Raw genomic sequence first — 13842 nt, forward strand, 5'->3', positions numbered from 1 at the left:
GGCCTTGCCTGCAACATTACATTCCATGAAAGAATAAATTTTAAAAATATCAAGACCTTGGAGAGGGTGCCGGGGAGGTTTACCAGAGTGAAACCAGGGGTGAGGGATTTCAGTTGCGTGGAGAACTTGGGGTGGTTGTTCTTGGAGTCATGAAGGAGAATGTTAACAGGAGATTTAATGGGGTGTTCAAAATTGTGAAGCAGTTTGATAGGGAGAAACTGTTCCCATGGACAGGAGGGAGAAGGCACAAATTTAAGATAATTTGACAAAATATTGGGGAGGAAATGAGGAGACTTTTTTTTGCATACAGAGTTATGATCTACAAGGCACTGAAAAGGTGATGGAAACAGATTCAACAGTAACTTTTAAAAGAGAATTGAATATGAGAAAAGACTGGCAGCCTACATAAAGGGGAATCCCAAAGTCTTCAATAGGCAAATAAATAGTAAAAGGGTGGTAAAAGGAGTAGGGCCGATTAGGGACCTAAAGGGAATTTACAAATGGATGAAGGGACCATGGCTGAGGTAATAAATGAATATTTTGCGTCCGTCTTTACCTAGGAGGTAGATGCTACCCAGGCCATGGTGACAGACGAGGAAACTCTGTCATTAGAAGGATTCAAAATTGAAAAGGGGGAAGTGTTGAATAGGCTTTCAGTTCTTAAAGTTGACAAGTCACCTGACTGGATGAGATACATCCAAGGCTATTGAAGGAAGTGAGAATAAAATTGCAGGGGCACTGGCCATAATCTTTCAGTCTTCCCTAGACTCAGGGGCGGTGCCAGAGGACTGGAGAATTGCAAACATTTACGTCCTTGTTCAAGAAAGGTTGTAAGGATCAGCCCAGCAATTACAGACCAGTCAGTTTAACTTCAGTGGTGGGCATAATCCTAGAAACAATTATTTGGAATAGAATTAGTAGTCACATGGAAAAATATGGGTTGATAAGGAAGAGCCAGCATGGATTTCTAAAGGGGAAATTGTGTTTAACTAACTTGCTGGAGTTTTTTGAAGAGGTGGCAGAAAAGGCCAATGAGGGTAATGCTGTTGATGTGGTGTACATGGACTTTGAAAAGGCATTTAACCCAGTGCCACACAACCGACTTGAGAAAAGTTATTGCTCGTGGAATAAAAGGGACAGTAGCAACGTGGATACAAAATTGGCTGAAAAATAGGAAGCAGAGAGTAATGGTCAATGGATATTTTTCGGGCTGGAGGAAGGTTTGTACTGGAGTTCCCCAGGGGTCAGTATTGGGACCCTTGCTTTTCCTGGTGTATATATTAATGATCCAGATAATCTGTTCCTGGCCAAAATCCTCATTGACCATGTCGTTTCAAGTATGGGTATTTGTGTTCAGCTCTCTTGCATTCTCAGCATAACAACCCCGCTCCCTCCGTCCCGTCCCCCCTCTCCCGCCAATTAAAATTTACAATAACAGGAAAAGGTTAACTGTACTGCCAGAAAGAAAAATGCAAGCTGTACTGAGGTAAAATTTCAATCGATATGAAAGTTGCACCCCTACATTCAAAGAGGCTTAAAATTAGGATTCACCCCACTTCATTTTGCACTAGGTGAGTGTATCTTGTTGTGAAATATGCTGGATGTTTCAAATAGTAAATTGATTTGTTTATCCAATTGTAAAGAAAATTGTCATACTTGTGAAATGTTAGCAATTGTTGGACTTTCAGATAGATCCCTTGTATTTCATGTTCCTGAAGATTTTGTTCTTCGCTTGTTTAAAAGGTTAAAACCCTCCAACTGCCCTTTTCTGGATGATGGAACTCTCCACGTGGCCCACCCCTGGTTTGAATTTCTAATGAGAATAAGAGAGGTTGCTGACAATCTAGGAGGTATTCTTTATACTCTTAACAGTTTAAGCAATTTAATGCTTGTTAATTAAATAATGTCTATTTAATTTGGCAGTAATGTAGCTGCTTTTGAAGGCACCAATATCCCACTTAGAGAAGTAATTCCACTTGGCAGTGCTCCAGCATTTGGTATTTCCCATTGATTAAGCCCGAATACTGATGTTAATTGTTGAGCATCTGTTCATTGTTACAGATGGAATGGAATTCTGGTGAATTATATCATCACCAGCCTTGCAGTGCTTGTTTTATAACCAGCCTTTTGCATTGTGTTCAATCTCATTTCCTAACCCAGCTGGCTTGATATTACATGTCGTGTGATATTTTGTACTTCAGCTACCCTTGAGGGCATAGTTCATATTTCAGCCTCAACTACATTGATATTCATTCTGTCCTTCTAGATACATCTGTGACATTCCAAGCAAGCCTGGCCAATGCTCAAATGCTGATTCCCAGTAATCAAGCTAGTGTCAGTAGCATGTTGCTGGAGGGGCACACTCTGATGGCATTAGCTACCATTATGTTTGCTCCTGGAGGAATTGATCAGGTGAGTTGAAATGAGCCATAGCTTTTTAAGTCCAGGGTCCTGTGTGTATTTATGTTTCTAGTAATTGAGGTTGGAATGAAAGTTCCTGAATTTTGCGCAGCTTTAGGTCTTTTCAGATTTCTTATTATTGAAATTACAATTTAATTAGGAACATCTACTTTCCTGGGTCCCATGTTGCAGAAACCATGGTAATGTGATCTATTGAGTCACAATTCATACAAGGTCTGAAATTGTATTTAGATATTTTCAATACTGTACCTTGTACCACTTATCACTATCTTTCAATCAAACAATATAGGAAACAGCTAGAATCTTAGAATATATGACACAGAACGAAGCCATTCAGCTCTGCTCTCTGAAAGCTATCCACTTGTCCCCATCTTAAATTTATACTCTCGAGTTACCCATTCACTGACTTGCCACAAATGATCGATCTTGCTGAAACATTAACTCTGTTTCTCCTTCCACAGATGCTGCCTGACCTGCTAATTATTTCCAGCATCTGGAGTACTTGCTTTTATATAAAGACAAGTCTTTCTTTATGGTTTCTTTAGGTGATGCAGGAAAGAAAAGAGGTTGGTGATTCTCTCTGGAAAGTCGATCCGCAGCTGTTGAAAATGGCACTGGCACCTTATCCCAAGTTACGGGCTGCTCTTTTTCCACAGCTCACCCCTCATGGCATTCCACCACTGGACGTCTCTCTCTACCATCTTTTACAGGTATTTATGGTGTATCTTTTATTGATGGATTGTGTCTCCCCAGATTTCTAAGAACAGTTTGAAGCATACTTGTTTTTATGTATGTTTTTGTTGAGGGAGACGGCTCAGTTGTGTAACCACGATCAAGGTTATGTCTTTTGTCTTAACCTATTTTTCTCATTCTTGGCACCCCTCCCCTCCTCTCCCCTTCTTCTTTAGGCGTGCTTGTTTCTTGAGTATGCTATTATATCCACACGATGAATGAGCTTATAACCAGGTGGTATACTCCTCGGGGATGACATAACGCAGACTGACTGACTTGATTCATCGTTGTGTTTACCATAACCTGAAATTAAAAGACCGTGAAATGTAATCTATGAATTGCAGCTAACAGGAACTGTGGTGTTGATCTGTGTGCACCTGGTTTGATTGAATGAGTTTGCTACTATTTTTGGAACAAATTTGCATTACTTAATTAGTGGATTCTGTTGAAATTAAAATGAAAGAACATTGTAACCTGTGGTATTTTGTGTAATGAGCAGTTATATATGTAGATAGTTTTGGTGGTTGTATTTCATCATTCATTTCCTTATTTAAATCAAAGACAGTTGATCTCATTTGGTAATTCTAAATAATTGTATAGCCTCCAACGAAATTGCTTTGCAAATTTACTAAATCTAATTTGTTAATACTTGTCTTTTTTTCAAACTCAATTAGAAACTGGGACACCACAGGCCTGATTTTAACCCATTCAAAACCCATTCACTTACACAGAATTAAAATCGGGTCCTTGCCTCAAGTATTTAATGCGGCACCAGCATTGAGAGAGAAAGCAGCGGTAATAAAATAGCATGCTTCAATGGAAGACATTTTCCTGGCTTGCCTACTTCCTAAGCAGGAGCTGTATAGCTGGGCAGCATTTGGGCACTGCATTTGGCTTCAGTGTCCCTCAGGTAGAGGGAAAACTCTAGAGTTTTTGCCCTTAATTTCTGTCCATTGACACTTTCTTGAAAGTACACACATGGGAGGGTAGCTAATAGATGGGAACACCATCATCTCCAAGTTCCCCTCCAAGCCACAGATCACCCTGACTTGGAAATATATCACGGTCCCTTCAGTGTCCGTTGGGTCAAAATTCTGGAACTTACTGTCTAATAGTACTGTGAGAGAACCTTCACTACACAGACTGCTAGCGGTTCAAGGAGGAAGCTCACCACCACCACTTTGGGGGCAATTAGGTTTGGGCAATCAATTTTGGCCTTACTAGTGATGCTCACACCCATGAATGAATACATTTTTTTTAAAAAAGTCTAGTGAAGGCAAAATTGATATTTGCTGTGTTGCTGCCCTCCCCTCCAGTCCTACCCCCCACAATAATCTGCCCTAATCATTGTTCAGATTTGCACATGAAGGGGCATTTCGGTGACAAAGCAAGGCTTTTAGTTCTTGTGGAACCATGGCATCTTTTTAAAACAATAACGGCAACTACTAATGTTACTGGATTTCTCTTAAAAAAAATATCTGGGGTTTGTTACATTTGATATGTACAAATGCATTGCACTATCCTGTATAATAAATAACGGTGTTGGGGATTGGGCACCTGTCTAATGTGTGCCCCTCCAATCAATACTACCAAAAACAAATTGTTGTTATTTATTATTTATCCCATTTGATTTTTATATGACCTTTGACGAAATTGGTTGTCATATTTCTCTACATGACAACAGTGACTACACTTCAAAAGCATTGACTGTGAAGTGGTTTGGGATGTCCTGAGGTCGTGTATATAAATGCAAATTTGTTCCTTCTATTATCCTGAAGTGCATTTGGCCCTTTTTCAAATTTGCTGTACTACCAGATGAAAACTAGAAAATATTTTAAAAACGAAGACATTTTCCAAGATTTTCTTTTTCAGAAATAAGTTGTAATGTCACTGTGCCATCCAGTGCATCTCAGCCAGATAATATTTTTAAAGAAAACATTTGCATGTGTGAAGGTTTGAAACTGTTGAGTTTAAATTGTCTGGCTTGAGGTCAACTGGGTGATTAATGTTGCTGCTTTTATCATATTCCACACTCTGTGCAGGTCAGGATAATTTTCCAAGGCTCTTGATGTTATAGTCTCGGTTGCAATGTATTAAAAACATCAGTCTGAGGTGGGGATACAACTGTGTAGACTTCAGATTATAGTAAACTATTTAACAGTGTGCAATAAAGGAACATTATGCACGCATGCATTTTGGCAAATGGAAATGTCTTTTGATGATCCTATCATCGAATAAATGGGATGTTGAAATACAAAAAAAGGCATGTAAAGTATAAAAATTAAGGGAAAAAATATAACTATGTGGCTGTAATTAGATTTGGGGAGTGAAGTTTATTAGGCTTTATATCAGAGCTAACTCTGCTGTTGTAATAGATGACAACATTGTATTGCCTGAGCTGACAGTTTAATTGTAAAATAAATGCTGGCCCAAGGAAACTAGTTTTATTTTTGAATTGTGATTATCTGTTGGGGCAGTCATAATGTGCTGTATGGAGCAAAGGAAGATCGCTTGTATTTAATGAAGGCAAAATACTGTGGATGCTGGAGATCTGAAATAAAAACAGTGATGGAAAAACTCTGATCAAAACAAAAAACTGCAGATGCTGGAAATCCAAAACAAAAACAGAGAATTACCTGGAAAAACTCAGCAGGTCTGGCAGCATCGGCGGAGAAGAAAAGAGTTGACGACTCGAAACGTCGACTTTTTTCTTCTCCGCCGATGCTGCCAGACCTGCTGAGTTTTTCCAGGTAATTCTGTTTTTGTTATGGAAAAACTGGTTTGGCAGCATCTGTGGAGAGAGAAAAACCGAGTTAACGTTTTGAGTCGAATTGACACCTCTTCAATACAAAGACTATTTGTCCCCTAGAAGCAGTTCCTTCCAACAGGCCTTAAGGTTTGACAGTTATTCTCCTCCGTCAGAAGATATAGTAAGTTCAGGCCTGTATTCTAAACCTTGAATGAGAAGATGTGTAGGACCACACTCTGGGGGTGTCTCTGGCAAAAAAACAAATCAGTAGTATAGCCAACTTGTGCAGGGAAACCTGAGGAAGCAAGCGTCAAAAGAAATAAGATGCAATCTATAAACAGAAGGAATTCAATTGTAAAGGATCCAGTCATGGATAGAGGTTTGTGATGTATGAATTGTTTTAGTTTGTGAAAAGTGCTTTAATTTTTTTTTCCATTTTTGTCGCTCTGCCTTCAGGAGATTAATCCTTGTTGTGCAGAGTGCTGTCCATTTTCATTCTCTTTCCCTTCACTCACCTCTCAACTCAAACCTTTCTGAACCACTGCCATTATAATTGATTTACTTAAGGTGTGAAATAGTGCTGATTGTAGCTTTTTTAACTTAAACATTTGAGCAAATACAAGTTTAATTAATGGAGAATGTTCATTTGGTTTGAAGACCCCTCTGACTGCTGATTAATAATAATAATGAATCCAGCATGTGAGACATTGAGCCTTTTACACTATACAGTATTTTTGATTTTTAGTTGAACAATAATGAACTTCTGAATAGTTTAACTTTATACAATATATGTATGTGTTAAGATAAGTAAAGCTTATCCTTGTGTGAGTAAATTAATGGTCAACATTCACATTGAATATCTGCACCCATTTCCTCAGCATGCACAGATGTGTTTTTTCCACAGACTTTGCTCATGGTTTTGCCTTTTCTCTTTTTGCAGTCATTACACCCCTTTGATCCATCACACCTCTTTGGCTGGCAGTCTACCAACTTGCTTTCCACTTCTGGTAAGTTCCTTTCAGATTAAATTAATGTAACCGGGGTAATGGATGCAGGTAGGAGGGAGGGAAGTGTGGGAGCTTGGCAAAGCTTTCAAGGGCTATTAGGGTGCCTTTATATTAATTTCTCACGCTCATTCTGAACTGCTGAGCTCATTAATTTCCACTCATCAATTTCTCCGGTACAACTAATGTTCTTTGATGTACTCAGATATGAGTCTTTTCTGTCTGACTTTTAAACCAGGAGCTGCGCCATCATTATAGATTTAGCTTAAACAGAAAGTGCAAAAGTTTATTACAGTGTAAATATTAATGACAAATAGCAAGGGCTCCCAGGCAAAGGCAACATTCAGTTGAGCCACCTAGAACCAGAAGGTCAATTCCTAAGTTATGCAGAATTAACTAATGTCAGCCTCATTTGTGACCCTGAAATTGGGCTCGACTACCTGTACCAGGGAAAGCAAAATTTCTCACTAGTGGCAACATGTGGGAAGTATGCATGGCTGTCAACATTAATCAAGGACAGGATCAAGCTTGGCAGTGATGTCTTACAATTGAATAACTTGGTAATACTAACTGCCAAGGAAGACTGGCTATTAGGGTCAGGTCGCAGAGGGTGCCCAGTATCCATGCAACTGTATCCAAGGACAAATCAATTGCTACAGGAAAGGGAAGAGGAGATAATTGTTTTATTAAAAAACATTTGAAATGGATTTGCAAAACATTTCTTCTGTTCTATTATTTAAACAAAACAAACCATTGCAAACAGTGTTTTTGTTCAGCATATATACACATTTTTATTTAATTGCTGTAATCTGACAAACTGGCATTACAGAACCATAATCATAATTTATCAGTGACCCCATCCCCCTTGTCTCGGTTGGTAAATGTTGTTTGTCTGGTAATGTTACATAGACCACAATGTACCCAAGTTAGTCATTAGTATATACTGGGTTAGCCGAACTCGGCCAGTGGGAGATGTGGGTGGGTGGCGGAGAAATCAACCAAGGTCCTGTTCTTGAACACCATTCGTTAATGTCTATAGGACGCATATATTTGGAAATCTGCTCATTCTAATGACCCCTTGAACAGCCTGCAATCTAAGTTCACACCTGAAGTATAGCCAATTGGATTAGATTGCAGGGGGCCACTGATGCCGTATGAATGCACCTAATGTGAATCACTGTATTCAGGAAAGGAAGGCTAAGGTGAATACATTGAGGAGATAAATAAATAATAGTTGAAACCAAGTATATTTTCCACATTACATTTCACAATTTTGCAATAACTCAAGTTACTTCAGTAATTTCTCTTTACCAATTTTCCCCACTTGTATCGGGGGCCAAAATTGCAGCGTATTTTGATCTAAGTTTACAGGCAAAGTAGCGTCATGAATTTACTTTAAATGGGGTAGTGATAGTGAGATCTGACTTTGACGCTTTATGGGTGCCTCAGCTGATTTGATATAGACAAAAATGGCAAAAGCTCTGAGACAACAGGTTAAATTTATGTGGCACCTTTAACGTAATGCAGTGTCCCACAGCACTTCACAGGAGCGTTATAAAACAATGAACAGTATGACACCGAATCATGTAGGGAAATATAGGTCAAAGAGAGAGGTTTTAAGGAGTGTCTTAAAGGAAGAAAACAAATTAGGGAGGCGGAGAGGTGTAGGGAACGCATCCCAAATCTTGGGCCCTAGCAACTGAAGGCACAGCCACCAATGGTGAAGCAATTAAAATTGGGGGGTGCAGAAGATGTCAGAATTAGAGAGCGCAGATATCTCGGAGGGTCATTGGGCTGTAAGAGATTCATGGTAGGGAGGGTCGAGGCCATAGAGGGATTTGAAAACAGATGAAAATTAAAGAGAATCATGGGTCATTTAAAGAAGTAGTTGTGGAACATTGTAGAATGTAAAAGCGAAAAGAAGCATGGCAAAAAGACAATTTAACTACTTTTTCAAGTTTAATGTTAAGAACGTTGGATGCAGTGACAATATTTGCCCTGGTTTATTCTCTGGGATCATGTGCAGTTGTGGAAAACCTGCCTGTGCATTTAGAAAGCTACTCAAAACCACTGGTTTCAGGCTCCAGCAGACCCTGCCCCCTCGCTCAGCAAAACTTTCATAAATCTTAGCACAGTTATCTAATGAAGAACAGATTTGAACTCTAGCTCCTGCTTTCCACTTTTGCTTTAGCACTGAGCAGAATACAAATTAGCCCTGGGTAGATTAATTTTTATTCCTCCTTTTTGGGGGGGGTGGGAGGGGGAAGGGAAAATGAATGCTGCCATAGGTTAATGAGTAAAATATATCTGAAGCATAATATAAATTTGTTGCTTTTGACTTGGATTTTTAAAAAATTTTAAAATAGAACGAATAATACAAAATCATCTTGCTGTTGCTTTATCAGTTCAAAGAGCTCAGAATCTCTCAAGCTTTGGAATTAACCAGTCATGACTTGTGAAAATTAGGCAACGTAAAAAATAGGAGAGGGAGGAGGTCATTCGGCCCCTCGAGCCTGCTCTTCCGTTCAATAAGATTATGACTAATCTTCGACATCAACTCCACTTCCTGTCCTATCGCTATAACCCTTAATTTCTCAGTGCCTGAAAATCATACTCAATATCCATAGCCCTCTGGGGTGGAGAGTTTCAAAAATTCACAACCCTCTGAATAAAGAAATTTCTCCTCATCTCAGCCGTAAACAGCCAGCCCCTTTATCCTGAGACTTTGATCATCTTGTTGTAGACACTCCAGGCAGGAGAAACAGCCTGCCAGCATCTACCCTACCAAGCCCTCAAAGAATTCGATAGGTTTCAGTAAGATTACCTCTCATTCTTTTGAAGTGCCAAAGAATATTGGCCCATTCTACTCACTGCCTTCTCAAAGAACAGTAAGTTTTTTTTTGTTCAACGTTCCAATCCTAGCTGAACGGTGCAGCCAAACGTTTGTGGGTCTTTGAGCAGTTTCTGCAGTGAATTCCACGAGCCCGTGGAGAAAAGGACATTTGGGGGGTGGTGAAAACTACTCTTTTCCTTTTTCCACCAGTACTATCGTGTTCTGTGCGCTGTCAGATAGAAGATATTGGAAAAATGCAGGTCTTTCCAACAAAACTCTTTGCATTCTGCCCACAGACTTATCGAATGACTTACCTCATTTTTCTTGCCCTGACTTGGTGAATAAATATGCCATAGCTGAACGATTAGATTTTTCCTACTACTTACGACATGGGCGGCCATCGTATGCGTTTGCAACTTTTCTGGTGCAGCAGCTGGCAAAGAGCAATTCACCCAAACAGTTGTGAGTATGGTGAGAGAGAGAGAGACTTAACAAAATAGTACATAATGCTGCTACATTTTTTTTTGCTGAAAATAAAAAGCAAACTTGGGAGTAGCTGTAAAGTGCTTTGGGACATCCCGAGGTCATGAAAGGCACTAGAGAAATGTTAAGTCTATTTTTCTTCTTCTAAATGCACTGTCTGAAAGGGTGGTGGAAGAAGACTCGATAATAACTTTCAAAAGGTAATTGGATAAATACGCTAAAGGAAAAATCCTGCTGGACTATGGGGGTGGGGGGAAAGCGGGGGGAGGGAGTGCGATGAATTGGATACTGACATGATGAACGGAATGGCTTTCTGTCCTGTTTCCCCTCACAGTCTCTCACTAGAACAAATTATCCAATTGTTATCACGTTGCTGTTTGTGGGAGCTTGCTGTGCGTAAATTGGCTGCTGCCTTTCCTACATTACATGTCCAAATTACTTGATGTACTGTAAAGCCCTTTGGGATTTCATGAGGCCGTGAAATGAACTATCCAATATGACAAAATGATTTAAAAAAAACAAAGTTATCAACGATAGCATTGATGTGTACATCAGCCCATCTTCAGTTTTATGTTTCTTTCTCTGCCTTGCATAACAACTGCCTCTCATTAACTATTGAAACTCTCCAGAACCTCATTCCAGCTACTGTTTACCAAAGGGCACTATTGCTCTTTAGGACTACTTCTCTTGGTGTATTTCAAAATATATTTTCATATAGCTGAGAAAGCGATTTCTAATTTAAAAAAAAAAGTCTTGCTCCTTCAGTGATGTGTGCGTGCAAAATAATTTTCCTGCCAAGTTTGATATTTTTAAGGTGAAAATTCTAAAATTAGTTATTTTTCGATCCATTAATGGGACTCCATTTTGCAGTGTATTCAGGAATTATTTAATATAATGACGAGAACTTAAAGTTTCTACTGTTGAAAAGAGTTTGTGGAATTGGGTTTTTTTTTAAAACTTCAAGCTTCGTAGTAGATCTATTTAATATTCCATAAGCATACCATTTCTGTGATTGAAAATCTCATTTGTTCCTCTCTTTCCTGTTTTTAGGATACAGCAAGCAAGCATTGAGGCATACGCCCTAGGATTAGCTCATTTCACTGTACCCCCTGTTGCTGCAGCATGTGTTGCCTTTCTTGAATTACTTGGTGTTGCCAGCTTTAAACTTAGAATTGATCTTAAAGTTGCAGATGCCATTTTGAAACATTGGTGCACAAATGCAGAAGAGACTCAACACAGTTTGCTACAAGACACCTTGGGTAATTATGCTGTTTTCTTTGTGATGCATAATCTTTCTTCTTGAATCATGTGTTACCAGTAAAGGCAAGTATTGTGTTCCATGTTATTTTGTGGTCACAATTGAAGAAAGTGTATAGTAAGAATGTTGTCCATTCCTATTCTTTGTTTGGCCTACAAAGGTGAAATTTTAAGAGTTAGTAATATAAGTTGTTATGACCACAGCCGGTGTTAATTGCTGCACAAACCAAATCCCAGGGGGAAACTAGGCTTACGGGCCATACCCATTTTTTTTTGTGTTCTGAAAATGAGAAGAGGATGTATTGATCTCAGCAGCAAGAAGTCCAATAACACTTTTGTGATTTTAAAATTTAAAAGTAAAAGTTGATTACCATGAAGAAAAGAATACTTAAGCACAAAGGATTACAGTTACACAGTTAAAAATTAGTCTTACAATGCATTCCCCCCAAAAAAAAACTCCCTACTTGGTCAAACCCACAAGTAATCACCTTCCAGGCAACACTCCCTTATAGATAGTTAACTATAAAAATCCTGTAATATTACCCAAGGCAAACTGCTGCAGCATACCACATGACTTCTGACTCTCTTCCACTCTGCTGTGGAAATCCAAGACTTCAGAACAAGACTGCTTGTTGCAGCCCAAGACTTCTCTGGCTTAACTGGATGGCTGATTCAAACTGGATCTTCTCCCAGCCTAGAGCTGTTTCCAAGAGATTTTCCTCACACAGCTAACAGCTACCCACTCCAGCTCAACCCCCAAGCTCTGCATAGTAACTCTAAAATACTACTTTTCCCCTTTCATCTCGGGTTCCATTGTTCTCCTACCTCTTTGAAACTTAAAGGATTTTATATTTGGAAGGATTTATGTTTCTATTTTGTCTTTGCTTTTGGGTCAATAAAATGTAATATTCCCTCTTCTGTTTACTTATGGATTTCCTGCAAGATGCAAATATGTTTCTTGACACCTCTGACTTCCCTTTGATGTTCAAACAAACTCTCAACTTATCTAAAAATGCAAACGTTAGATCCAACCTATTCACTTGTACCTCAAACCTAATGCCTCTATCCTTTCATGTTTTAAACCCTCCCCCCCAGACCATCTGTCTTCTGGTAACCTTTGCCCAGCTTAATTACATAATGTACACACACACAGCCTTCTTTAAGAATAATACAATATCCCCCAAAAATATTAAAATACATGATCACTTTGAGAAATGGAGGTTAAGGTTTGGGTCTTGGAGCAGAGTAACTGTTTACGTTACATTGAATTTAGGCTTACCTATTGATGATATGTCCTTGAGGTAATTGTCTTTCAACTGGAAGTGATGCATCATGTTCTTTTATGGACCGTTGGGACTAAGATTTATGTTTTATGTGCTTGTGATGCTGACATGCCAAAGTTTAAATTACACCTGCTATTTAAGATGCTGCCGGACCTCCCAGCCGAATGGTGTATGATCTGGACACAGTTTGTGAACTGTCTTTTTGGATTTAAGGTTTGAGTAGAAAATAAAGAAAATCATAGATAGCAGTTACTTACTATTTGCTCATATTTTGTTAAACACAACCTTTCTGTCTTAATCAGTAGAACACATCTTGATTTCAGTTTGCATTTATGACAAGCAGACCAGGACATGATGCAATGGGTAACTTGTTGCTTTGTGCTACATAGTTCATCATATGGGAAGTATCAGATCAATACTGTACTGTCAAATGTCACTTGGGGGCCAGGCACTTCTACGTGGGGAAGGAGGGCAGTGTTGGAGGGTAATCATATCCTGCTATTCCCGTGCCCTCCTTAATCATTGTTTCCCACATGGCACTGGAAGTTATATGAAAGCAAATCAAATCACCTGTTGTCAGGAACTTGGTGGTGGTGGGGGGGGAAAGAAGAGTTGAGGTACAGAGATATTTATATGGAGTCAAGAGGAACATTCAATGTGACGCATATTTTGCTGTGATTTTTGAACAACATGCAGCACTCCCCTTAAGGGTAGGCTGCTCTACACCTAACAGAAATGGGAAGAGAATCCTATATTTGGTGGCACACTCTGAGTTGCATTCTTTCTTTCATTTGTTCATGGGATGTGGGCATAGCTGGCCCTGCCAGCATTTATTGTCCATCCCTAGCCCTTGAGAAGGTGACCGTGAGCAACCATCTTGAACAGCTGCAGGCTTCCTAATATAGGTACACCCACAATGATGTGAGGGAGGAAGTCCGACCATTTTGATCCAGTGATACTGAAGGGATGTTGATATATTTCCATGTTAGGATGGTGTGTGACCTGGACAGGAACTTGCAGATGGCGTTGCCATGCACCTGATGCCCTTATTTTTCAAGTGTTGGAGGTTGCGAGTTTGCA

General features: G+C 39.4%; 1 protein-coding gene across 3 annotated transcripts in view; it reads left to right on the forward strand.

The window, feature by feature from the left end:
- Positions 1-13842, forward strand: part of spg11 (SPG11 vesicle trafficking associated, spatacsin) — a 144211-nt gene that overhangs the window by 57771 nt on the left and 72598 nt on the right. For all 3 annotated transcript variants that reach the window (XR_013573468.1, XM_078530107.1, XM_078530108.1), the window contains exons 17-22: positions 1744-1850; positions 2267-2412; positions 2967-3131; positions 6843-6909; positions 10036-10201; positions 11273-11481. Coding sequence is in view for 2 of the 3 variants with exons in the window: in XM_078530107.1 (XP_078386233.1) it covers positions 1744-1850; positions 2267-2412; positions 2967-3131; positions 6843-6909; positions 10036-10201; positions 11273-11481 (860 nt within the window). In the remaining variant the exon portion in view is untranslated. The remainder of the gene's footprint in view (positions 1-1743; positions 1851-2266; positions 2413-2966; positions 3132-6842; positions 6910-10035; positions 10202-11272; positions 11482-13842) is intronic.

Source organism: Cetorhinus maximus, chromosome 26 (genome assembly GCF_964194155.1).
Source record: "Cetorhinus maximus chromosome 26, sCetMax3.hap1.1, whole genome shotgun sequence".
Lineage (NCBI taxonomy): Eukaryota > Metazoa > Chordata > Chondrichthyes > Lamniformes > Cetorhinidae > Cetorhinus > Cetorhinus maximus.